This window comes from Colletotrichum truncatum (genome assembly GCF_014235925.2).
Source record: "Colletotrichum truncatum strain CMES1059 chromosome Unknown Contig_0001, whole genome shotgun sequence".
Lineage (NCBI taxonomy): Eukaryota > Fungi > Ascomycota > Sordariomycetes > Glomerellales > Glomerellaceae > Colletotrichum > Colletotrichum truncatum.
The window spans coordinates 3,822,061-3,847,282 of NW_027222398.1; the positions used below are offsets into that span (position 1 = coordinate 3,822,061).

General features: G+C 52.9%; 10 protein-coding genes across 10 annotated transcripts; 6 read left to right on the top strand and 4 right to left on the bottom strand.

Moving 5' to 3' along the window:
• Nucleotides 1-229: 229 nt before the first annotated feature.
• On the bottom strand, nt 230-779 carry CTRU02_201035 (uncharacterized protein; the record flags this gene model as incomplete). The annotated part of the gene is made up of 2 exons (XM_036730584.1): nt 230-654; nt 704-779. The coding sequence occupies 2 exons, from the start codon at nt 777-779 to the stop codon at nt 230-232; spliced, it is 501 nt and encodes a 166-aa protein (XP_036577608.1).
• Nucleotides 780-2,244: 1,465 nt separating this feature from the next.
• On the top strand, nt 2,245-3,299 carry CTRU02_201036 (uncharacterized protein; the record flags this gene model as incomplete). The annotated part of the gene is made up of 5 exons (XM_036730585.1): nt 2,245-2,489; nt 2,520-2,653; nt 2,706-2,827; nt 2,882-3,173; nt 3,232-3,299. The coding sequence occupies 5 exons, from the start codon at nt 2,245-2,247 to the stop codon at nt 3,297-3,299; spliced, it is 861 nt and encodes a 286-aa protein (XP_036577609.1).
• A 574-nt stretch (nt 3,300-3,873) lies between these two features.
• Nucleotides 3,874-4,126, top strand: CTRU02_201037 (H/ACA ribonucleoprotein complex subunit 3; the record flags this gene model as incomplete). The annotated part of the gene is made up of 2 exons (XM_036730586.1): nt 3,874-4,048; nt 4,116-4,126. 2 exons carry the CDS (start codon nt 3,874-3,876, stop codon nt 4,124-4,126), a joined length of 186 nt encoding a protein of 61 aa, XP_036577610.1.
• Nucleotides 4,127-4,657: 531 nt separating this feature from the next.
• On the bottom strand, nt 4,658-6,040 carry CTRU02_201038 (20s-pre-rRNA d-site endonuclease nob1; the record flags this gene model as incomplete). Its single annotated transcript, XM_036730587.1, has 1 exon — nt 4,658-6,040. The coding sequence occupies one exon, from the start codon at nt 6,038-6,040 to the stop codon at nt 4,658-4,660; it is 1,383 nt and encodes a 460-aa protein (XP_036577611.1).
• Nucleotides 6,041-8,209: 2,169 nt separating this feature from the next.
• CTRU02_201039 (nitrate assimilation regulatory protein nira-like protein) lies at nt 8,210-10,708 on the top strand (the record flags this gene model as incomplete). Its single annotated transcript, XM_036730588.1, has 3 exons — nt 8,210-8,949; nt 9,006-10,233; nt 10,283-10,708. 3 exons carry the CDS (start codon nt 8,210-8,212, stop codon nt 10,706-10,708), a joined length of 2,394 nt encoding a protein of 797 aa, XP_036577612.1.
• A 677-nt stretch (nt 10,709-11,385) lies between these two features.
• On the bottom strand, nt 11,386-13,007 carry CTRU02_201040 (benzoate 4-monooxygenase; the record flags this gene model as incomplete). Its single annotated transcript, XM_070203786.1, has 2 exons — nt 11,386-12,607; nt 12,700-13,007. 2 exons carry the CDS (start codon nt 13,005-13,007, stop codon nt 11,386-11,388), a joined length of 1,530 nt encoding a protein of 509 aa, XP_070062368.1.
• Nucleotides 13,008-13,990: 983 nt separating this feature from the next.
• CTRU02_201041 (uncharacterized protein) lies at nt 13,991-16,387 on the bottom strand (the record flags this gene model as incomplete). Its single annotated transcript, XM_036730590.1, has 1 exon — nt 13,991-16,387. The coding sequence occupies one exon, from the start codon at nt 16,385-16,387 to the stop codon at nt 13,991-13,993; it is 2,397 nt and encodes a 798-aa protein (XP_036577614.1).
• Nucleotides 16,388-18,022: 1,635 nt separating this feature from the next.
• CTRU02_201042 (Cytosolic Fe-S cluster assembly factor cfd1) lies at nt 18,023-18,986 on the top strand (the record flags this gene model as incomplete). Its single annotated transcript, XM_036730591.1, has 2 exons — nt 18,023-18,055; nt 18,114-18,986. 2 exons carry the CDS (start codon nt 18,023-18,025, stop codon nt 18,984-18,986), a joined length of 906 nt encoding a protein of 301 aa, XP_036577615.1.
• A 2,459-nt stretch (nt 18,987-21,445) lies between these two features.
• Nucleotides 21,446-23,014, top strand: CTRU02_201043 (s-adenosylmethionine decarboxylase proenzyme; the record flags this gene model as incomplete). The annotated part of the gene is made up of 1 exon (XM_036730592.1): nt 21,446-23,014. The coding sequence occupies one exon, from the start codon at nt 21,446-21,448 to the stop codon at nt 23,012-23,014; it is 1,569 nt and encodes a 522-aa protein (XP_036577616.1).
• Nucleotides 23,015-23,872: 858 nt separating this feature from the next.
• On the top strand, nt 23,873-25,172 carry CTRU02_201044 (uncharacterized protein; the record flags this gene model as incomplete). Its single annotated transcript, XM_036730593.1, has 3 exons — nt 23,873-24,118; nt 24,180-24,421; nt 24,482-25,172. 3 exons carry the CDS (start codon nt 23,873-23,875, stop codon nt 25,170-25,172), a joined length of 1,179 nt encoding a protein of 392 aa, XP_036577617.1.
• Nucleotides 25,173-25,222: the final 50 nt, after the last annotated feature.

Sequence of the window (25,222 nt, forward strand, 5' to 3'; positions counted from 1 at the left end):
TATTCACTTTTTTGAGCGGAATGCACAACTATACACAAGGTACTGATCATCTTTTCACCCTCGAATGTCTATAAGGCTTGGTAGGCTTTAGGAAACACAGCTCTTGCGACTGTTGTGTTCTAATATATGTCCTATTCCTGATGATACCATAACAGCCTCAGCCATTCGGCAAATATTTAAACATCTTGCCGATTGTCAAGTAAGCCTCATCGGCGCTAATCCTAGCACGTTACATGGGGAGGTAAGACTCGTCTGCGCTGGTTTCGGCTCTCTTCATGGGGTCGTAAGACTCGTCGGCACTGGTCTCATATCGCTTCATAGGAAGGTAGGACTCGTCGGCGCTCGTCTCGGCGCGGGCCTTCATGGGAAGGTAAGACTCATCCGCGCTCGTCTCAGCCCTCTTCATAGGGTCGTAAGACTCGTCGGCACTGGTCTCATAGCGAGCTTTCATAGGCAAGTACGATTCATCGGCACTGGTCTCAGCACGCTTCATGGGGAGGTAGGACTCGTCTGCGCTGGTTTCGGCTCTCTTCATGGGATCGTAGGATTCGTCCGCACTGGTCTCATACCTCTTCATAGGAAGGTAGGACTCATCGGCACTCGTCTCAGCGCGAGCCTTCATAGGAAGGTAAGACTCATCGGCGTTTGTCTGAGCTATCGATAGTTAGCAAAGGTTCGAATGCCATCTAAGAGACTTACTTACCATGGCCGGTGTGGGGCACTGTTGGGAGAGACACAGCGCAAGCCGTCAAGGCGGCAAGAATGACAGCGATCTTCATATTGCAGATAGTGGCTCGGTTTCCAGGTCCTGACTGAGAAATAGAACGTTGAGGCCTGAGTAGATGGCTTGTGCTTTGGGGTTAAATAGCCTAGGTATTACAAGAAACGTGCAGCAAGTTCGCTCATCCTTCTTATGATCGACGCTGGGCGAGGGCCGCAAGGCGATGGCTCATAGAGCCGACCAAACCGAAGTGATGGAATGTCAAAGAGCCAAAGATTCTTGCAGGAGCATAAACCTTGCCACCCAAATCCAACTAATAAATGAGGCAGGTGACATTGCATAGGCTTTCCGAGCTGGCGAATGGCGATTGTCAGAACATCACCAGCAGACATAGAGGAAGGGGGGATTGGCTGCAGACTCATCACCGGCGTCAACTTCTTCCAAAACCAAGGTAAAATGTGTTTTGGAGGGTCTTTCCTAGTCTCCATAAGCCATTAACAGTAGCCAGTTGAGAAGAAGTATCACATCTGTAACCATAGCTCACCTTCCGCTTTGAATTTAGCTTAACGCCCCGCAGTTGGAAGGATTCATGCACACAGGAACAGACGTGAAAGACAAGTCGTGATTATCCGGACAACGATAAAGCGCAGTTTCAGTTTTTTGCAACATTTCAGCCGGGAATAGAAGTAGCCACGAGTAAGAAACCTGTTTCTATCAAAACAGTGACGCCGTTGCAGACCTCAACAAGTGTGGTGACATCGAGAAACCCAACAAGCTGGGCGTCGGTAAACTGTGCCACAGCTGTGCAAGAGCCTAAACCTTACTCAGACCGATGCTACCGCTCCCGTATGCGTCTTCTGTACTTCCTGTGGGGGATAAAATGCTTGTTCCGGTGTTGATACCCCCCCTGCCATACCCTGACTGAGGGGGCGAAGAAACAATCGGGTGGCGAAATGTAATTGGCCCAATGAGTAGTCTTATTCCTGCTTACAGTAACTTTGATGGGCTTAGAGCTGTCGGTGGGCGGAGGAATATGCCGGCTTGGTTCGGTCTTTTCCTCAAAGGATGCGGGTGCGTCGATGCGGGACAAGTGATTTCCACTCGACTGACGTCCAGACCTTTTAGCGCAGGCAGATACAGAATGCTTTCCGAGATAAGATCGAAAGGCCGATAAAGACCTTCCAATTTGGGTCGGGTATGAACGAATTTTGGCATTGTTTCCTTAATGGTTGACGCCCGGGATCTGCCTGTGATCATACGTGGCGGGGTAGTAAGTCGACAACCCCTCGGATCCTTCTGGACGTAAGATGTTATTGCGTAAGGAGCTGTAAGACTCATATCTCTCTCATGCTGGTATAGTTTTGGTCTAGGCACAATCCATATTCTTTTCCGTTGGCCCGAAAACAAGAGAAAATAGTTGTACTTCCATTGCAAGCCTTCCTCGTCTTTTACCCACCTTGACGAACAAAAAAGTTTCTTCCCGTATTAAACCATTTTTCAAGTCTTGGCTTCAAACCCCCAAAATGGGCCGCCAGGAGAAAGGTTACACTCCTGTGTACTCGGACGAGAGGTCAGCCTCGAGTCTGGATAATGTGGAAGTTGAACTTACGGCCGCTCAGGCACGGCAATCATCACGAATTCGCAGATTTGGGGTGTGGGGACTCCATGCCGCGTTGATTGTCATTTACTCGGCAGTTTTTGTCGTTTCCATGATCAAAAACAGATCAAACTCGGGTGTCTTCAGCCTAGTTGATTGTAGGTCTGGGTGGTAACAAATCTCTGGCTCTTGACACTGACATGAGAAAGCACCTCCGAATACGATTGGTGAAGAAACTCACCTTGAAATATTTCCCATCCAAGGGCCACCACATGGCATCTACACGGGCGAGCCAAGGCCAGAGGTCGATCAGGCGTGGAAGGACCTGTTGCAATGTTTGTGCCCTAATCCATCTAAAGCCCAGTAATGCTAACATTAGCGACTCAGATAACAACATCAGAGTATCTGATGAATGGGTGCACCGATGGGGCCGAGAGCATGAAGCTGTCAAGTTGCCTGATGGTGGCTACTTGGGAATGCTCAGTGTCTTCCACGAGCTTCACTGCATTGTAAGTACAACCCATATTATGAATGCAAGGGAAGGGGCTAATCGAGAGGATTAGAAACGCCTCTACCAGACCTTGTCACCGGAGTACTACTATCCCAATGCAACCAAGGAAGAAATTGCGATAAATCGAGAGCATAACCAGCATTGCCTGGAAGTTCTTAGAATGGGAGCAGCCTGCCGCGGTGATGTTTCCATCATCACGCACATGTGGACCGACAAAGACGCTCAACCGATCGTCAACCAGACGGCGCCGCATCAGTGTGTTGACTTCAACAAGGTGATGGAATACTCGCGAGACAACGTGGTAGACGTTTACCAAGACAATTACATTGTGCACCCCAAGTTTGGTAGGCTCACAAAAAAATCCTTTTGAGTAGCAGAAACCATAGGCTGACGTTTGAATAGGCCCATCGTTCCCCCATGGACACAGCATCAAGCCCTTCAAGGAACAGGAAATGGGGCACCATCACTGATATGGTATCGCGGCTCGTATCCAAGATGGTCTTGGTAAGGAAAGTCAGAAGATTAGCTTAGAGTATATCACACAAGCCTCTGCCACGGGCTTGTTCACACATGTCGTAAACACAACAGCGGCGTCGCTCCACCGATAGTGAGGAGACCATGACCTCGACCTTTTGGTCGGCCTACAACATGGGCTAGTAAGTCGACCAAAAGTCGTCGTGACATTTCAGCGAAAAAAGACTCCAGAATAGAACATGTAAATAACATAATATTTGGTTCACAATGCAGTATGTCAGGTTGAAAGATTAACAAAAGTCCCAAATAAGTTTACTCGTTGTAGTTGGGTGTTTGAAATGAAAAAGAGCTCGGCATGACGGGGACGGATCACAGACCCGCCGCCCCACATGTCGGTGAAAATCCAATTCAATCAGACAATTGGTTGTTCACCGAGTAATCACGTGACACTGGAATATCCGCATCGCAAGAAAAAAAAAGTTCTCCGTGATAGCATCCACCTTAGCTCGACCACGCCGACCACTCAACACACACACACCCCCGTAACCCAACCCTCACCCGAACTTCAAGATGCATTTGATGTACACTCTCGATGAGGCGGGCAACCGTCTGTACACCCTCAAGAAGGTTGTCGACGGCAAGGTCACCAAGTCCGCCCACCCTGCCCGCTTCTCGCCCGATGACAAGTGGTCGCGCCAGCGTGTGACGCTCAAGCGCCGCTTCAACCTGCTTCTTACCCAGCAGAGTGAGTCTCCGCTTCATTGAAAGTCATATGATGGAAGACAATTATTCTAATCCGTTTCTCCACACAGAGACCGGGTAAATCTTTCTCAAAAGCATTACGCGATCGACATCTTCACACCATCAAAGAACCCCAGCCGACAAGACAAACCCCGCTCCGGCCAGAACCACATGACGGCAACGGCTTGTTTCGACTTGCGGGAGAGAGAGCATCAGCACTGCTTGCGCGGTTCGGGGATGGAGCAGCACAAAGTTGGTGAACAATGTTTCCAACCTACACTGTTCTGGCACATAACAACAAAAAAGGCGTTGGGGGAAAGGGCTTGTGTTCATGGGGGAAACTCGGAGTCTTTATTACACGGTCCGTATTTGCGGTAGATTACTCTGCGATTCCAAAAAATAACGTAGAGCCCACGCATCTATATAAAAGAGAAAGAATTCAACCTTGTTTTTTTTCTTCCCATCGTCCTACGAAAGAGGTCCCAATTTTTCCGTCCTTTTTTGAGGGTCTATCATGGTATCATGCAGAAACATATAAAACATCTAGTAGGCTGCCACATAGCCCACATTGTGCCTGTTTTCAATTTTTTTTTCTTGCGCTTTCTTTTCTTGCTTATCTCCTCTTGCGGCCGTTCACGTTCCTTCCGGGACCGAGACGCACCTTTCCGTTGCTGCTGGTTCGGTCTCCCGTAAGGATGCTAGGCAGGTAGTCCTCGTCCATGAGATCCCTGCGGCGAGCCCGGCGGTTATCTCCAACAGCCTTCTCGTACTCCTTTTGATCCTCGGCAAAGATCAAGTTGGTGCCCCAGTTGTTCTTGCCGCCAGCGTGCTTGGTGAGCTTACCGCTGGCTGTTCCGGCAACCGGCTTGGGGATGCTGAAGACGTTGCCTCTGTTGTTCCATTGGAAGTTGCGCTTCAAGTGGATCTTGAACGTGCCGTCCTCCTCAGTCGTGCATGAGGTGCGAGTGAGCGTCGCCTGTCCACAGCTGGGGCAGAACTGCTTGTCCATCTTCTTGCAAACCTGGAAGCAGCCGTGGCAGCGCAGGACCCAGGTCTTGAGCTGGGTGATACGCGACATGGCGGGCGACAGCAGGTTCAGACCTATTCTCAGAGCGACGTTCTGCATGGCATAATCGGAGGTGAGGATGCCGACCTTGATGTCGACCGCCGGCGCCGTCGGCTGGATCTTCTGGCTATCCTTCTCCTTGTGCTTCTTCACGTTGGATGGTGTGATCCAGCCGTCCTCGGAGTCTGATCCGTCATCCTTGGCCTCGACCGTCTCGGCGACGTCGCCGGCCGTTGCGGCAGCGGGTTCTTCAACCTGCTTATCCTCTACACCCAACTTCTCCATCTCTTGTGTAATTGCGGTCGCACCAGCATCTGCAGACTTAGTTTCTGTCGTTTCAGGCTGTTCGCTGCTTGGTGTCGCCTCAGTGCCCTCAGCGGGGGTGCTGGTTTCGGCCTTCTCGGTCGCTTCCGGAATAGCCTGCTCTTGGGCTGCGGATTTTTCCTGAGCTTCAGAGCTGGCGTCTTGATCTTGCTTGGGCTCGGTGACATCGCTGTCAGGCGCCCTGGCGGCAGGGATGCGCTGGTTGGGATCTTTCCTCAGTCGGGAGTCTCCGCCGTTCTTCTCAACCTCAAGTTCGTAGGTCAAGGCAAGGAGGTGCAAATCAGGTCTGCTGAGAACCTCGAGATCTCCGCTACGGCGTGCAAAGTTGGTAACAAATTTGATGCTCTCGGGACGAGGGTTCCTCAGCTTGACGAAGGGCATGAGGGTCGTCTGGACTCGGGTGCGGGTGTTGACGTCGCGAATTTCGTCAATGATGGAGGGGAGCATGTACAACTCATCGGCCTGGGCAAGCAATGTGCTCACGGGAGGGTCGTTCTTGATCAACGGGCCGGTATCGAGGCAGAGGGCGTGAATGGGCTTGCGCTCCTCCGGCGCAGAGGGGCTTGCAACCGCGGGCGCGGGCGCAGGCACTGAGTCGCTCGACATGGTGTCGAATTTGGTATTCGTAATAAAGACTCGGTGCGACTACGACTAGCGATCTGAAATAGATTTTCTTTTTTCAGAAAGGTGCTCTAAATGCGAATCGCAGCGTGGGCAAATGAGGAGGCGAGGCGGCGAATGATTTTGAATCAAATGGGAAATTTCTCTATCGCGGGGTTGTGGTGGGGTAGAATTTTCCTGACAAGGCCCCCTCGTTGGATCAGTACCGAGCCACACCTTGAGGGCTCACCGACCACCGGTCACCGCCAACTCGGTGAGTCTAGTCCAAGGGTGCTCACCGAGAGTCTCCCCTCGGCCTTGTGTATATGTGTATGTTCATTGAATGTGACGTTCAGCAACAATTGTTGCAGATCAATCTATTACTCACAGGGGAAGCCATGACAGTGCCAACTTACCAATGTCGACCACATTTTTTGTCCTGACAACTTCAGACTCCGGCATACGTATGACTGGTCAAAATGCAGCCAGCTGTATCCGTGCAGTCTGGTGAATGAGTGTGGTAAAAAGATGGAAGGATAACAGGTTACTGTTACGTTCCAAGTACTACGGAAGAGCAAGATGCCACCAACCAATATCGACTCAACGATGAACTTTGACTGTGCCAAGGATGCACCGTGCTGAATTTGTTGTTGTCGGCTGTCGGTGCTTGGTTGAAAATGACTCGTCTGGCAGTCAAGTCTGTTGGCCCAAACATCCCAAGATTGATGGTTGGGGGTAGAAGCGAACTACAGTCACAATATTCATGACGAGGAAGATGGCGTGATAGCATCCAACTCATATCACAAAGGCCATTGGTGCCTATCACACTGGGCTTACAAGGAATTTTGTCAAGTATGCATGTTGTAAACCTTCCTAGTGCAACGTAGGCGGCTGTCGGCCACGGCTATCGGTCGAACTGGCCGACACCCATTAAATGTGAAAATAAGAATAAAAATTGAGTCGTCCTTCTTATCGCGTGACCTAATTTTCAACTGCAAAATTTGAAATGGGACCCGTTTAGGCCAGCCTGACTTTCAGTTATGATGACGGTAGTGGTGGTGGTGGCCCAGACTGCAATCATAAAACGAAACAGCATCCTACAGTTATCTGATATGAGTGAGCTACTACATAGTATGAGATGGCTGATGAGTCCGCTGATCGCCGATAGCCGCAGGCGAGCACGTGTAAGGTAAGCTGGCTGGGCGGTGGCAGGTGGATGATGCTCCATTCCACACGGACAAACGCTCCGTTCAACAATTCATAATTGACGTGGCTCACTGATGTGGATCTCTTTTTCTTTGCAGAGCATAAATGCTCCCCGCAAGAGCCGTGGCTAGTGTCTTTGCCCACATATCCATACATGTGTGTATCCTTCTCAACGGGAATAATAGACATTGTCTCTTACTTGGAGACAGCTGCAAAAAAGGCTGTTCATACAAGGTTTCCGTTTTAAGTGGCCATATCCAGCGAACTGGTAAACGCAGGCCCCGTCCATTCCCCGGAAACTTTTCTCGGTTGGGAGGGAGTTGCGTTAGAGCAACCAGGGGGGTTAGCCAGCGACTACCCCACTAATCTTCCAGTGGAAGGGGCCCCTGTGAACCGACACCAAGACCGTTATCGCAAGGCCCCCCAAGACCAACCCACCCCGAAAATCCCGGCTACGGTGAATGACGGGATGGGATGGGACTGACAAACAGAGAAAGAGAAAGCGTGTGTGTGCCCCAGCTTGCATCGTGCCTGCATACACCGTAGTTGGCCTGGCCTGGCCTTGCCTTGCATTACCCTGCCTGCCTGCCCCCAAAAGAGAGAGGGAATAAAAAAGAAAAGGAAAAACAAAAGAAACTTAGTGTCCATACTGTGAGGCGTCTTGTCACCCTCTGCCACACACTATATCCCGTACTTGCTTACCTTACCTGCCTTGCAATTATTCCCCGGATTTTCTCCTGCAGACTTGTACCCTCTCACAATAGACACTCTCGCTCTACACACGAACCGTCCTTTTAAAATAAAGACCCACGTCGATCCTCTCCGGAAAGGGAAACCCATGAGCCCTTAGGTAGGCTGAGCCTCATCCCTCTCCATGTCTACTGCAGACACCGCAGTGTTCTGGTGAGAGAGTGAGAGTGAGGAAAAAAAGAGGGCGCGAACGCGTTTTTGTCGCTCGTGTCTGGGACAATGGCAGACTTGTTTGGTAGCAGCAGCGGCGGCAGCAACAATAACAACAACAATAGCAGCATTCCCAAGAACCAAAACAATAATCACAATAGCAACGACAGCCTGGGACGTCATCTCCGACCCGACAGACCACCGACAGCCGCGACACCAACCAACCAAGCTGATCTGTCTGCTCCCGCTGCCGCTGTCTCTTCCGCCGCCGCCACCGCCGCCGTGACAACCTCAGCCTCGTCCGTGTCTCCGAAACCGACCAAGCGGTCCTCGGCAACGACATGTGTCACCTGCCGTGCCCGTAAGGTCCGCTGCGACGGTCGCCGGGACATCTGTAGCAACTGCGAACGTCTCGGCTTCTCCTGCACTTATGAGGACCCCAACTCCGATCCCAATGGCTTATCGTCTGCCCCTTCATTCCCCTTGCCAAGACGTCGTGTCCGTCAAGCCTGTGAGAGCTGTCACTCTCGTAAGGCTCGTTGTAGCGGCGACACCCCGGCTTGCGTACGGTGCCGTGCCCAGGGCCTCGAGTGTGTTTATCGGGCATCCAAACGGGCTCGCCTGAGCATTCACCATGCTCCCCGTGTCGATGCCACCCTGAGATCGCCGACGACATCATCATCAGCAACAGCCGCCCGCGAGCAGCACACCCGCCGCTCTCATTCGAGGGAAGATGCTGCCCATGACTCAGATGCCGGCGCTGCTGAAGCCGTCGCTTCCAACACGCCGAGCACTTTTAACCAGGAGCTGTGCGTTCATATCCATCCGCCCCTTGATGATATCATCGTCACTGACCAATTCTCAGCTCCGTCTCTGATCCTCAATTTGAGTCGCTCATTAGCCGTGCTCTAGACAACTTCTTCCGTCATGTTCATCACATTCCCATGCTGTCCTTTTTGCATCGAGCCTCTCTCATGCAGCGCCATCACGCTGGTCGTCTAGACCGGCCGCTCCTGCTTGCCCTCATCGGCATAACCAGTATGCTTACCGACCTGGGCCCGGGAACCAGAGAGTATGGCGAAAAGTGCGTCGACGAATCCGAGACTCTGATCTTGAAGAGTTTGGAGAACCCTTCCACCATCAAAGTTCAAACTCTCGCTCTCATCATCAAGTACCGCATCTTGAATCGCCGCTTCTCCAGTGCCTTCGTCCTTGCGGCTACGGCAGCCAGATTCGCCATGGCCCTACGTCTTAATCATGAAAACAACGACTTGTGTTTCTTGGCCCAGGAGTCGAGACGTCGCCTCATGTGGGCCTTGTTCATGATCGACCAAGGCATGGCTGGGGGTTACAGAGATCTCACTCTGTGGACGCCCGAGCTCATTCACATTTCTCTTCCGTGCAACGAGAGAGACTTTGAGTTCGACCTGGCGCCACCATCGATGCGGAGTCTGGTTCCCAGCCCCGACGAGTCCGAAAACGATGATATCGGCAGTCTAGCATTGCACGTCCGTATTCTTTGGGTCCGCGGCAGGATCCTCAAGTTCGCCAAGAGAGCGGCGGCTTGTTCGAACGACGAGGATCTGGGTCGTTTGCGAGATCAACTACAGTCTTTCGCCAAGGAGCTCGCTGAATTCGCTGAAAGACTACCCGTGTCGTTCCGATGGTCCGATAACAGCTTGCGGCTGCGAGCATATTCACCAAGACTCTGCGTCTTCATTATGATACACATCTGGTGGCGTCAATGCCACTGCGACCTCTACCGTCTGGGCCTGGTGGGACTCCGGGACTCCCTGTCACGTTCGGCCGCAGAACGGCTGGGACCGGACTTCATCTCTGGATGCCAACGGCAGTGCTTTGAGCATGCGCTGGAGATGTCCAACATGTTCACCTCCATCAAGCAGCTCGATCATTACCCTGTTGCGGACTTGGACATGCCGGTCTGTGCCTACCAATGTGTTCGCATGTTGTATTACATCTACCACCTCAACGCGGATGAATACAGTCTCACACCAGACATCCTTCGCAAGAAGGCCTCCATCTGCCTTGAAGTGACCAAGGGCTGCTGTTCAGGGACGGCGGCGGTCTCTATTGTACGTGACACAACAACTTGATCCGCTCATTTGCTGACAATCTCTTTAGCAATCTGATCTCCAGCGTCTCATGGACCACGGCCTTTCAGTACAGGTCACACCGAGCCGACTCGCCAGCGAAGAGCCGCACGGCGCGACAAACGGCACCGGACCCAAGCGCGTATCACGGCTTGGCCGCGCGAAGCAGGTGCAGCTGGTGGACGACCCGGACAGCGGGGCGCCCGCCGCCGACGAGCTCACGAATCGGCCATTTGGTATCGGCGCCTGGGAAGACATTCAGGTTCCCGAGTCCGAGAAACCAGACGAGCCGGCACCCATGCCCCCGCAACACGCTGTGCAGGGCTCGCTCGAAGTCAACAACGCGTTCGAGGGCGCGTTGGACAGTCTCGACTTCAACATGGAACCGATGGGACTGGATTCACTGGCCTGGTTTTCCAATGAATGGGCCCAAGGCGACTTTCAGACAGAGTTTTAATCAGAGACAGCTCCTATCTATACAGCTTGTCGATTTAATCGAGCGCGTTGACCAAAAGCAGCAACCTAAACGCCAATGGTTGCTAGCGAGACAATGGCAGAAAATCTCTACCGTCGAAGACACTTTGCTGCGTTTTCGATAATGTTTTCAAACGCCGCGCAGCACCGCAGTATATTGCACATGACTCAACCCATTAGTTTACCTAATTATTTGTCGGTGTAAGTAATTTCGCGAGCAATCTGCGGCCTGCAAGCTGATCAACGATACTCAGACGAGAGGAACGTAGGCGATTGAAAAGCATGATTCATTCCACCACCACAGCTCCGCGGGGGAACAAGATGTTCATGAGCGCAATCCGGCCTTAGCGCATCCAAAGCCAATGGCGAAGGAGCCGGCGATATTATCCGGAGGTCTCGGCAGCGGCTTAGAGTTAGCAAATCTTGCTTGAACAGCAGCAAGGAATCTTGTAGAGAAAACTCAAGGGCAACACCCAGTGAAACTAATTACACACTGGAGACACATTTTAGAAGTTGGGGATGGGGATGTATATATAATCAGCAACGTACGAAACACATTGGCTTCGAGAGTAGCGTCTCTTCAATGTATAAAATTTACGCCCTACATGACATCAATCATACCGATCCACTCATCCTAATACTAGCAAGCAACCTCCCTCCCTACCTTCTCTGAATGTTGATATCCAACGCCAGAGGCTTCCTCAAGAAACCCTCGTTCGTCTCCATGTAATCCTGCCTCAGCTCGACGCGATACCTCCTCGCCCACGTAGCAACGATAAGCTTCATCTCCATCTCGGCCACGTTCCTGCCCACGCACGCTCTGGGTCCGTGGCTGAAGGGGATAAAGGCGTTCTTCTGCCTCGGCGTGACCGACTCCCATCTCTCCGGGCGGAAGTCGTCGGCGTCGGGGCCCCAGATCTCCTTGGAATGGTGCATCGTGTACGAAGGCACGCTGAGGACGGTGCCGGGAGGGAAGTAGTGGCCGCGGATGGTCACGCCGGGGGAGTCGGCGGGGATCTCGCGCGGCAGGCCGATGCCGGACGTCGAGTGGTGTCGCAGGACTTCGTTGATCACCATGCCGAGGTAGGGCAGGTCGCGGACCATTTCGTACGTCGGCACGTCGCAGGTCTGGGGGATGGCGGCGTCCAGCTCGGCCTGCAGCTTCTGGAGCACGCCGGGGGTCCTGGCGGCGTGGAAGAGCAGGGCGCACGACGAGTTGGACGTGGTGTCGCTGCCGGCGATGAGCTGCGTCAGCGCCTCCGCCGTCAGCTCCTCCCTGCCCAGCGGCTCGCCCTTGTCGTCGCGTCCCTCCATCAGACGGGCGAGGAGGTCGAGACGGTCAATGTCGGGCGGGTTGTCCAGACGGGCCTTGACGCGGGCGATGGCGATGCCGGCGAGGTTCTGCACGGCCTCCAGGCCTTGGCTGAAGAAGGGGTCGGGGAGGTACTTTGCCCAGGGCTTCAGGTCGGGATAGATACCCAAGGTGGCCGAGACCTCGCCGCGGCGGTTGAGAATCTCGATGGCGGGGGCGTAGATGGGCGGGCTGTTGGGGGACTCGCGGACCTCGGCGATGTCGGCGCCGGCCTTGAGCATTCCAAAGGGGGCGCCGAAGGCGAGGTCGCCAATGATGTCGAAGGCGAGGTAGTTGAACCACTTGAGGCAGTCGATGGTGGCGCCCTTGCCGGCAGGGCTGTTCTTGATGAGCTCGTCCCACTTCCTGACGAAGAGCTCGAGGTTCTCGTGCATGTAGGGCTCAAACTGGCTGATGGACTTGACGGAGAAGGTGTGCGAGACCATCTTGCGCTTGCGGGAGTGCTCATGGCGGTCCCGGGTGTTGAAGAGGCCCCGCCGGATGGAGACGAAGGCATCGTAGAAGTCTCTGCTGCGGTATTAGCTGTGCTATCCTGCCAAATGAAATGTCGAGTCAAGCTTGGGAGAAGCTGTGTGTGAGAGTGCGAGAGAATAAGTACGTACGACTTCAGGAAACCGTTTCCGTGGCCGTAGATGGTCTGAATGGCATCATCGTCTGCGATGCTCACATGGTTCGGCTGAATCCGCACCACGGGACCAAGCTCCTTGTGGATCTTGTCGACGGTGAGATATCTGTCTCCGCGTCGAACAACGGCCAACAACCATAAATTGGTGAACTGCGCCGGGAAAGGCGCCGGGATGCCACGCAGCTTGCCGTTTGTGACGAAGAATGGGTAGATATAGTAGGCTACCAAGCCCACCACTAAGAGGGCTGGGGCCCAGGGCGAGATGAGAAGCTCCACGACGGCCATGCTGCAGAATGTCTCCTTTGTTTGTCTTTTTCAGCCTTCCCTATCCCTCTCGAATCATGGAGTTGGAAGAGGGAAAAAAAAAACGAGGATGGGAAAGATGGCTGAAGGCGAGACTGAAATAGACGGGGACTCGATCGTGGGCCTCTACGGGAATAACGAAAAGGTGTAAAGCCTGGACGCCGGGGCCTACTTGTATTGCAGTCTTTCCATATGAGTGATATATATTTACTTCTCTTTTTTTACCCGATAGCTCCAACTTCCCCGAGACGCCCGTGTCGCCATGCGTTAAGCTTTCTTTGGGCCCTAATAAGTGGATCTCGCGGGGATGCGCGAAGACCTCCTACTACGTAGCTAGTGTTAGAGAACTGACACTGGCTGGGGCCAAGGGATGGGCCTCGCCCTGACACACGGCCAGCGAGCAAAGGAAAATTCCTATGGGTCCCCCCGCGTCCCCGCACGCGGCACTGAAGTCCGGCAGTGACGGGCGAGACGGCAATAAAAATCGGGATGGCGACTCGGGCTTTGTGAGCGTCTGAAGACGGGGGCAAGCCCATTCTTCTTCGGGACAAACCAGCCATAATGGGTTGCCTTAGGGGGGGCCCTTGTGCGTCAGACGCCGGCCGCATCATCTCGCTTCACTGTTGGCATGTGTCTTTGTATATAATTTCCATCTCGTAATTTCAACTTCACTAGTCATGGACAAAATAGTTGTATATCCATTCCGTATATGGTACAAACAACAGCTCGCCGTGCGCTACTTGAGGCACGTGCTGAGATTCCTCTTTTTCATTTTCCCAATGCCCTAAGAAACGCCAGAAAAAACAGAAGCGCTATGTCGCGTGGCTAGCTAGTATGAGAAGGAATGAAAATGTAAAACAAAAAAATGAAAAATGAATAGGCGCCCTTGATGCCATGGTTTCTACCGCGAAACAAGGCTGAAATCGCTCTCTAAAATGTGTACAAGCCTTCAATATGCCCAAAGTTCATTTCAACATGTATGATAGGTTCGGTAGATTCCGCACAATTTGCTGTACAAGGTCAGAATCTTCAATACTATTTCGGGGCTGCGCTGCCGCTGAAATTCCTAGACCCGTTGTAAGAGGGGTGGTGCCAAGCAGCTCTACCGCAGATACGCCGGGTTTACCATCTTTGTTAGAAGATGGGGCTGGCGGGTCGGTGAAGGACACGATGGAGACGTCTGCTGGAGGTTTGACCGTCGACGCTGGCGTGAAGGCGGACGTCGATTCTGGCGAGTTGATAAAACCGCCTTGGCTCTGGGGCGGCATGCCCGCAAATGCAGCTGATGTGGAGGCGGGGGCGGGGCTGATGACATTGCCAATATCTCTCATCCCTGATTTGCTCTCTTCCGCAGTCTTATTCCCGGTGCCCAGCCCTTCGGGTTTGGCATAGCCGCCGCTCCCGGTGCTATCGGAAAGCGCGAACGCCGTGCTATCGGGTAGCGGGTTCGTTGAAAACGAATCCCAGCTCGTCTTGGGAATAGACATGGAGTCTGTCGCTTCAGCCGTCGTTGGAGACACCATGTCTCCCCACTCATCATCTTCCTCGGCATCGTCTTGTTGATTAACCGACGTGTCTACCGTGGGAGTCTTGGGCACAATTGGTTTGCTGGCAGCAAAAGCAGCCGGCAAAGAAGCATGCGATTTTGGCGTATTGTCGAACCCGGCGAATCCAAGCGGAAGCGGCTTGACGAATTTTGGTCGCTCCGGCGCCTTACCCTCGGCTGACGCCTTCGTGTCGCTCGCACCAGTGCTCCAGCCGAATGATGCGAGTCCTTCCCAATTGTCCTTTGGCTGTGCCGAAGCTGGCGTGCTCTCCTTGGAGCTGGGTACCATGGGAGCCGTCGATAAAGAAGGCAGGGCGCCAATCGAGTGCGTTGGGCGGTGAAGAGGAGCTTGCCGCTTTTGCTTGCGTCCAAAAACTCTGTCCAGGTCGACTGGCGATGATTCAGTCGTTGAATCCCAACCAAAGAACTTGCCGCCTGCTTTTCCAGCCAATCCGCCCCGGAAAGCCCGTCCTCCCATCGAGTCCTCTTCCATCCAGCGGCGCACAATCTGCATCGTCTCGTCCCGCATCGTGGAATTCGACCAGCTGATCCGGACATAGTTATCGTCGTCCCCCACGTTGAACTTCCGGAGGGACTCGTGACGCGAAAGACGGTACCACATCTTGCGCTCTGATATGCCTGTAAAGCTGTCGGTGATGATTCGATCCGATACCTCACCAGCATCTTGGGGTTTTTCAATGGTAGGTTCGGGTATCAAAGAGTCGAGGACACTGAGATCCACGACAAAAGGGTCGTGATCTGGAAGTTTCGACTTTCTTGCTTCCTCCCATTCATTCGCGACATTGTCGCGGTCATCGGATAGATCTTCAGTGGCAGGCTTGGTGGTAATGAGCGAGGGCGGCGTCAAAGTCGAATCGTCGTTCTCAGCTTGGACGTCCTCTGAATCGTGAATTGATGTATCATCCGCGCTGGTATCGGCTTCTCGACTGACACTACGCCGTGGCGGAACTTGACGTTCCGGGGTAATTATTGTCCTCTTGGCTATACCATCGTACATTTCTACGAGCGACTGTACTTTGGAGGACGCCTTCTTTTTTATGCTCTTTGGTAGTGGACTGTCTTCGATCGAGGTGATGGGCGAGTCGACATGTGTGGCGTCAGGTAGTTCATCATCATCTCCATATGTCGTGGACGCTGAAGAGGTAGCTGCATCATCATGCTGTCCGGGGGCTACAGGTGAGTTGTCGGAGGCAGCAGTCGCAAATGGGTAAGGACTGGGTGTGTCTTCTGTAATAGAGTCGTCAAATTGAAGTGTCGCCGTTCCGTCTGATATTATATCGTCCTTGGGTATCTGCCTCGGTGTATCGGGTTCGAGCTCAATTTGAGGATTTTCGAGCACCGTTGGCGGTATATCGGGTATATGAGGTAGCTGCGCAATAGGCTCCGGTTCGTCGCTGTTGAAGGCCGCCCACGGGTCTGGCGATAGTCGGCCTGGAGAGTTGGCATTGGGTGTGATGGGGACCCTTAAGCCTGGGGAGGCTGAGCGGCTTCGAGGCCATTTTGGAGTACTGCTTTTGCGTCTAGGCTCGTAACTCGGGGTGAGCTGCTCGATGGGTGTAACTTCGTTGCCCCAGGCCCAGGGCGACGCGTTGGCGGCCCTCGCAGGGTCGGGAGACGCCCAATCGCCGAAGGCATCGTCTTCCAGCCATGGCGACTGGCTAGAGGGTAAGGTTAGGTTGCTAGGAGTAGATAAGAAGGCGGCGGGCGGAGGTTCGAGGATTGTCTTGGAAGGACTGGTAGACGGCGCGGTGACATTGTCGGTAGTTGCCCACGGGGAGCCCCATGGATCGTCCATAGTGTGAGACTACGGTTCATATTGTTGATGGAATGTAACTGAACGGGCTGCGCGCGTCCGCTGGCTGTGGTTGTCGGACTCCGGACTCAGTTGGCCATAGTCATTGTCTCGCGATGCGCGGCTCGAGGGTTTTCTTGGCTGGCTTTGTCCTCCGCGGAGTGGTTACAGAAAGGGAAGGAGATGGAAGCTCCGGGGAGGGGTAAGAATGTCTCAATCGACCGGCGAGCTAGTGTCAGCGAAGCAGCCGATAGTGAGGAAGGTTTCTTCAACGAAGGAATTCTGGAGAGAAAGAATGGACGGGGACGGGGAGTTCAGAAGATTGATAGTCCCAAACTAGAGACCCACGTCCAAGACAACAGCACTTGTCTCACGGATGCCGGGAGCTCGTCTAACTGGCTGTGCCAGGCCTAAGCGCTATCTCTGAGCGAAATGATGCTGAGCTAAGCAATGTGACTAAGCAGGGCCAAAATACAGCAAAGATACAGTGAATAGCGCATAACGACGACAAAAATAAGAAGCCAATTGACGAAATTACTCAGTGTATTCATTCGCGGTATCACTAAATAGTCGGTACTACTTTATCGCAGGGACGAGTATTGTAGTCGTGATGGCAACTACCACCATCGGCTTCTGTAAACCAAAATGTGGCGAGTGCTCGATGAAGGCACAGTCATTCATTGCCCAGTAAAATTCGGAACAAGCGAATGCCAGTAGCTACTAAGAATTAGACACACAAGCAGGATTAGGAACCTGATACAGAATCCCTGTATGAAGTGACCTGCAACTAACCTTACACACCTTGAAGCGACGAACTCAAATAAAGCAATCGGGCTCTATATGATCTTCAAAGCGTGATCGCTAGCGACAGGGAGATCAAATCCGTGCCAGGTCCTGAGACCATAAAAGCTAGTCAAGCATTGCACCAAGTCAGGGGAGCAACACGATGATGCAAATGCTGATCAAACTAAACCTTCATACCAGGTATGCAGGGGTTTTTGTTAGAGAGCGCAAGACACCATCCAATGCATGTCAAGTATCCAAGCATCGTGTCGGGGCCACGGGAGAAACTGTAGCGACCATCTTCACAGATAAGAGTATTCTTTACCCGATAAGATAAGAAACGATTGCGCACCCTGCGATTAGTTCAGAAGAAGTAACCGCCGATGACGGCATATGATAGGCGGGCACATGGAATACGCAGTAGCTGGAAAGATGGATGGAATCATTCTAGAACGTTATTCAAATTTGCAAGGTTTGCGAATCTCGGTGGCAAGCGCGTTGGTTTCCAACACTTGACTATTTTTGGTACTAGAAAAGGTGTATTTTGTGTTTATCATTCCCCTTTAATTCAAAGGCGAGGTACCTCATTCTGATGTCTTAGTTTTTTTTCGGTCCGCTATGAGGAGTGCTTACCAATTACCACCACTGCTTGACAGGCGCCAGAGTGGGGACGGACCATCACAGGTCTGTGATTTGAAATGAGTCGGGTTTAACTTGACTTACTCCCCAATTTCACTTTTCGATAACTTCCGCCACTCACTTAATTTTGCCGCTTGCTTCATCGAACTTCTTAGGTCCTCATTCGAATCAATATCTCATAGATCGATATCACTTTTTGGAATTTCAACGGTCGAGATGTCTCTCTCCAAAGTGAAGCACATTGTGCTGGTATTACCCCGCCATCCCACTTTCATCGCGATAACCACTAACTGACTAACTTGCGCAGGTCTTGTCAGGCAAGGGTGGTGTTGGAAAATCCTCCGTTACAACTCAACTCGCCTTGTCACTTTCCCTAGCAGGCTTTTCAGTAGGCGTCCTCGATGTTGATTTGACAGGCCCTTCGATCCCACGCATGCTATCTATCGAGGCCGAGAAAGTCACCCAGGCTCCTGGCGGTTGGCTCCCCGTTCCAGTTCATGATGCTGTGGAGGAAAAGGGCATCGGTTCATTCCGTGCCATGAGCCTTGGATTCCTTCTGCCCCAGAGAGGCGACGCCGTCGTGTGGCGAGGACCCAAGAAGACGGCCATGGTCAGACAGTTCCTCTCCGATGTCTTGTGGGATGAAACCGACTACCTCCTCATCGACACCCCTCCTGGCACCAGCGACGAGCACATTTCTCTCGCCGAGACGCTCATGCGGGACGCCCGTCCCGGCCAGGTCGCGGGCGCGGTGGTTGTGACGACTCCCCAGGCCGTAGCAACGGCAGACGTCAAGAAGGAGCTCAACTTCTGTGTCAAGACCGGCCTCAAGGTGCTTGGCGTTATCGAGAACATGAGCGGGTTCGTCTGCCCGCACTGCTCTGAATGCACCAACATTTTCAGCTCCGGCGGAGGAGCAGTCATGGCTCAAGAGTTCTCGGTGCCTTTCCTAGGCACTGTCCCGATCGACCCTCAGTTCGGTGAACTCGTCGAGTCGGGCAGGAGACCGCAGTATCCCCAGGGAACCCAGATTAACGGCCATGAGATTAGCAAGACCGCCGATGACCACCCGCTCGGCGATACACTTGTTGAAAAGTACCAGGACTGCTCATTGTCGCGCATCTTCAGTGAGATCACGACAAAGTTGACGACGACGGTTGAGAGCCAAACGCAGTCATGAAGCGTATAGAAATCACCTAAAAACGAGTCGGACGGGGTCTATCCACGTTCTCGCGGAGGTGACTCCGAGGTCAAAATAGCAGCGTCGAGACTACAACGGCTTACGTCGATGCGTCCTGCTTACGATGACCAAATCTAAAGCCTCTCTCCCCAATACGTGCCCGACTGGCACAAGACGAAGCTGACGGTTATCAATGATACGGATGACACTGCACAATGACAGATGCGGTCAGGTCATAGCGATGCAGCAGGTCGCTAGGGAGTGCCAGACCCCACCGCTATTATCAACGGCAGATGGCGTGAGATTGGCGGAATCCCTGAACTTCTCCCCCCTACAAGAGCCCCGCCCAGGTGCTGGCAGTGCCTGATTTACACGCACCCTAGATGCAAAGGCAGTAGTTCATTCACCGCATGGAAATGCACACATACAGACGGAGTGGTAATGAATTCTGAATTAGTTATATAAGGGTTTTTATATGTCAAAAACGGGTCAAATGGGTGTGCCGTGGGAGTAAAAAATTGGAAGGGGACTGCATTTGAGGCATATTATTCACAAGAGAGGGGAACAGACGAGAACAAATAAAACATGAAAAAAATAAAAATAAAAACAAAAAGGCTAAACTAGACCTGTTTACCCCTCCATGCTGCGAGTGCGAGGTAGAGGGGGGAACAAGTTGGCAAAAATGACGTCTCGGCGTATTCTTCAGTGCGGGTTGCCCAGTCTCCAGCACTTGTAAAGCCCCCTGTGACAGGTCAATTAACCACACCTTATGGGGTTATGTCTCCCCTTCTCCGTTACCTCCCGGTCAGAGCTCCCCACCAACCAGGAGATGGTATAGGCTGTCTTCGGATGCAAGACAGGGAAAAGGCGGGATGATTTGGCATTGAAGCTGGCAGTAAACCAGCAGCAGTTAGCGCCGTCTACTAACTAGAGGGGCGGGTTCTGCGCAGCAAGTGAGCAGAAAACAGTTGGAGAAAAAAAAAAGAAAGAAATGAAAAAAGTAGAAGGGGACAGAGTGAGTGATTGTGTGTATACTAATTAGTATGTGTGTGAGAGAGAAGAAAAGAAAAGAGAGGCCAGAGGCTGGTACCTCGTCCGATGTACCTTTTCTTCTCAATGCATTCGTACCTGCCTTATGCTGTGCTATGCTGTGTTGTACGACGCTTTCCCTTCTTCTTTCATGTTCTTTCTTTGACTTGTTTGGGCCGAAATTTTAGGTGGATCGGGGGGGTAGGTACGAGGGGTTGCCCCATTCCACTCACCAAACCAGCACCAAACCGCCCCGATCTCCCGATTTGCAGAAACTACTATTTTTTTTATTTTATTTTTTTTACCCACCACGACCGTCGTCCCCCTCCACTTCTACCGCAAACCCAAAACCACAACCACAACCCCAACTAGAATCCAGCTGCAAGCTTCAAAATTCCCATTTTGATTTCTTCTCCTTACAACTGCCTCTGGTTGTGCGAGTCGCAAACCCGTCTCTTCCACTGCCGAGTGCTGTCGAGAGCTTCTCTTTGACAAGTCAATCTCTGCAATTATATTCGCCTCCGGTATTGTCCTACCATCGCCGGCCGCGCAACGTCTTCCTCCGTCACGAGACCGCCTTCTACCACTTCCTCGCGTCGTCCACCTTACCAATCCCGAGCTTCTCCAACCGTACTTGACTTCTTCTCACTGAACTCCGCATACTTCAATGGTCAAATCTCAAATATAACACCATATCACGGTGACACATAAAGTCGTTGGCCTGCTTCTGCCCGCCTCCGCCATTTCGAAACCCCAGTCGATTCCTGGCCGTCTATGAACCAAGTCGACCTCCTACGTTTCCTCTCCAAGCCTGCAAAGTACGTTCTCTTGTTTCTAATCCTGTGCCTGTTGCCACCTCAAGTCTTTGCGCGAATGCGCAATTTGCCGCTTTCAAAAGAAAGTTCATCTATCAATCTGCCAGACCGTTCCACTCTTTCATCTAACTTTTCTCGTCTGCAGGCCCAGATAACACCTGCTGAAATAGCCCAAACGACTACTACCTCGACTGATAGACTAGCTTACGAGTCTTTCGCTCCTCCCGTCCACAGCTTCAAACCCCGATCGCGCAGATAACCTCGTCTGCTAGGTCCGATACTCCACCACAGGTATCGGTGTCTGCCAGAGCGAGGCCCGTCTCGAGAGCCACAATTCCGGTCCTAAGAGTCATCTTCATCCCCCTCCAGGCCCGACCTCCCTAACGTCCTTTCGAGCGACGTTACACCTCTTTTATCAACCCAATTGCTGCTGGCTCCGCCAGCCTCCACGAACGTCCACCTTCCTGTGGGCCTACTCTCTCAAACGAGCACCGCAAAGTTCGTTTGAGTGGTAGCTAGTGTCCCGCGGACTTCTAGCCCTCCCTCCGAGAACCCGATTCATCCATCCTGTTAGCAGTCTCGAGGGTCGCGCCCAACAAGCCTGCCCTGCTAAAGATGGCCAACCTCTCGGTCCCCCACGATTACACTCTCTCCCCGGCTGAGGCAACTCCCCATCTGACCATCAATCACGATGTGGCCGCCGATCTAGACTCGAGCAATGCCTTCGAGGGCCCCGAGAAGCTCCTCGAGGTCTGGTTCGCCCCTGGCCCCGAGGCCCTGCCTGCGAGTGCTCAGCCTAATGGACTGAAGGCCGTCTCCGCTGACACTTGGGTTACCATGCTCGATATGGTCAACTGCAAGATCCTGTCAGTCCTCGAGTCCGATTCTGTTGACGCCTACCTGCTGTCCGAGTCTAGCTTGTTTGTCTTCCCCCACAAGCTCATTCTCAAGACCTGTGGCACTACTACCCTGTTGCTGGGCCTGCAGCGGCTGCTCCACATCGCTGCCGAGCACGCCGGGTTCCCCTTCCACAATGCTAAGGAGGCGACCAACGTCAAAGCCGCCGCGACCCCTTACCGCGTCTTCTACAGCCGGAAGAACTTCTTGTTCCCCGACCGTCAGCAAGGTCCTCACCGCAGCTGGAAGCAGGAGGTTAAGTACTTGGATGACATGTTTGAGGGTGGCAGCGCCTACATGGTCGGCAAGATGAACGGAGACCACTGGTATCTATACATCACCTCGCCGAACCAGACTTTGACGCCCCCTCGTACTCCTGAGGAGAAGGAGGTTCCTCTTGGGTCCGCTGTTAAGATTCCCACTGGCAGCGTCGCCAGCTTCAGCAGCGGTGTCGAGGAACACAGCGACGAGACGCTGGAGATTCTCATGACCGATCTTGACCCTGAGAATGCGAAGCAATTCTATTTGTCGCACGCGAGTGCGGTCGCTAGCGACAAATCGCATTTTCAGCAAACTCAAGCTGCTCGGGACAATGCCCACCAAAGCTTGGGCGACCTTTCCAACGTTCATGAGAAGACGGATGACGAACCTGTCGATGTTTTCAGCAACATCGGCGACTCGGACCTCAACGACAACGACCGCGCCACGATTGAAGCCTTGACGACTGAGGGCCATGCCCTAGGTACCGTTGTCTCGAAAGGTTGCGGGTTGTCGGACGTTTATCCCACGAGCAAGTACCCAGGCGCTCGTGTCGATGCCTACCTTTTCAGCCCCTGTGGATTCTCCGCCAACGGTGTCGTCCCTGCTATCAATGATGAAGAGGATGCTTCTAAGAGTGAGAAGGGCGCCAACGCGGCTCACTACTTTACTGTCCATGTGACCCCTGAGCCCAACTGCTCGTTCGCTTCTTTCGAGACTAATGTGCCCGGTGGCCAGAGCGGTCGCACTACTGCGGAGATCATTGAGCATGTCGTGGAAATCTTCAAGCCCGGTCGCTTCAGCGTCACACTCTTTGAGGCCAAGGGCAAGAGTGCCAACCCTTATGGCATGGGCGACTATGTTGCTTCACGGACTACTGCTTCTCAGCGTCTTGTTGATCCTGTCCGGGGATACCGTCGCATTGACCGCATCGTCCACGACTTTGAGGATTATGACCTCGTGTTCCGTTTCTACGAGAAGGAGGACTGGGCAGGTGACCGTGAGGCCCGCCTGGGTGAGCTGATTTAGGATGGCTTCCACTACGAGGAGGACACAGTCTCTTCCTGTCTGACTGGGCATATAGGTGCACTTCCCACCTGTCAGGGGTTGCGCTTTGTGGGCATGTTCCCAACCCTTTGCCTAAGGAAACTCTCATTCCGCCCCTCCTAGGGGCCCTGCTGCGGACGGCAAGACTTCCGCTGATTGCCAAAGACTGGCCAGCAACAGATTTAATCGAGATGATCTCGATCTATCAATATATTTCTGATTTCGAGTTAAAACTGTTGAACATTCTACTAGCCACACAAAAACAATTGAAACTGCCCCTGAATTACCCCTGAATTATGTTCTGCCAGGTAGGTAACTGTCTCATCAGTTCGCCGCAAGCGGCCTTATTTCTGCCACACGTCGGCTTTCCTTGGTCAAGTTTTACAAGAGTCACATCTTCAATATTCATTGAACCACTGTCTCGTGAGGTGATGTGCCAGCCTCCCGCACTCGTTCGCACCAGCCCTGACATAAAAGAACGGTCATTGGTGGCACACCTGCCTTGAGTTGAGGTGTCAGGACTTTGCCAACCACTACTTGTCCTTCAAACCAGCCAAATGCTCTGCCCAAAAAAGCCGTGGCAAGAAATGCAGAAGAGTGATCTGCAGTTTGAAATCTAATGTCATCTTAGCCCACTCCTTGTAATGGCCTCCAACCCCCAAAGCTTGTCTCACGCTGGAATGCTCCGAGGCCCACCCGCCACAACGGCAAGTGCTGGGAGGCATTGTGAATTTTACCAGCCATCCCGCGTCAAGAGATATATGAAGCCATTCAGGAGTTTGAAGACATCGCAAGATCAATAGACAGCCGCATGCACACGCCAATTCGTATCTTTGTATCATGGCGCCTCCTCCCAAAGGAGACGACACCGTCAGCGTCGTTGAGTCGTTGGACGTGAAGTCGTCTGTGTCAGGGAGCGACACGTCCGTCAAATCTGCGCCGAAGCCACTTCCAATTCTTTTGAGCATCGCTCTTTTTCTCTTACTTCTTGCATCCGGCGGCGGCTTGACTACGTCTGCTCTTCAATTTCGACCCTCGAGATCGGGGAAGAGGGACTGTCTTACCCAAAGCTTTATGCTTTTCGCTGTTAGTGCCCCTCGTCACCCTGCCGAGCTCTCTGGAATGCGCACTAACGGGTTTTCATAAGTCTATGATTTCGCCCATGTACTTCGTGTTACACATACTCGTGTCCTTTCGCAACCTCCAGTTCGTGAAGAGGCAGCCTCTTCAGTCGCCTTTGGTGTCATGGGCCATCATCCTCGCCCGTCTGGCACTGTTGTTTTGGATCCCAGCTGTCATCTTGTCCTCCGCCGCCATCGCGCACTACCCTGGGTTTTTGGTTGAGAGCCCCATCACGGAGCTGAACTTCGCCGTAGCTGTTGTTGGCATGTAAGTTTGAGTGCCCACTTCCTAGCTGTTTCGTCAGAGACCTGATGCCCTTCTGTATAGTCTCAGCGCCATCATACTCATCCTCGCTCTGGAAGTTGCAGCGCATCCCTTCGAGTTGCCCTGCTTCCAACGCCGAAGTACCGTCACCCTTGTTATCGACGAGTCTGAGAAAAAAGATGACGAAAAGGAAGAGCAGGCTGAGGAGGAGGAGGAGGCCAAGGCTCCCAGCCAGCCACCAAGTCGCAGCCAGACTCCCCCAACATTCTACTACTTCCCTGCCAATCATAGACACACTGTCCCAACATCTGTCCGCGCCAAGCTGGTTCGCAAAGGCAGCAACTCTAGGAGGCGCATCATAACCCAGGATGGCCAGGCACTTCCCATCGTGGCGTATCCCCACCCAGACTCACTCGGCATCATGCTCCCCCTTCCCGAGCCGCTGCCACCGTTACCTGAGCTGGAACAAACGAACGTCAAACCCAAAGCCAAGGTAACCCAGGAGCATCCCGACATATTGGTTCCGGGAAAAGAGCACCCGGCGGACACAAGTAAACCGTGCCCACCTCCGCCGGGTACTGCTTGGGCTAAAGACTGGGAGCAACTAGCTGTTGACGCAGGGGTGAGACGGAACGGCTCGGTCAGCGATTACGGGACGGAGGCGACTGATGAGCGGTCAGAGGTGTCAAATGGCCCTACATTGAAGCCACCTCTGCCTTCCATCATCGTCTCGCATAGCCCCGAGCCTGTTTAAGAGGCACCTCTATTGCGTGGGTTGCAACGATGATGTGGACGCTTGGCTGT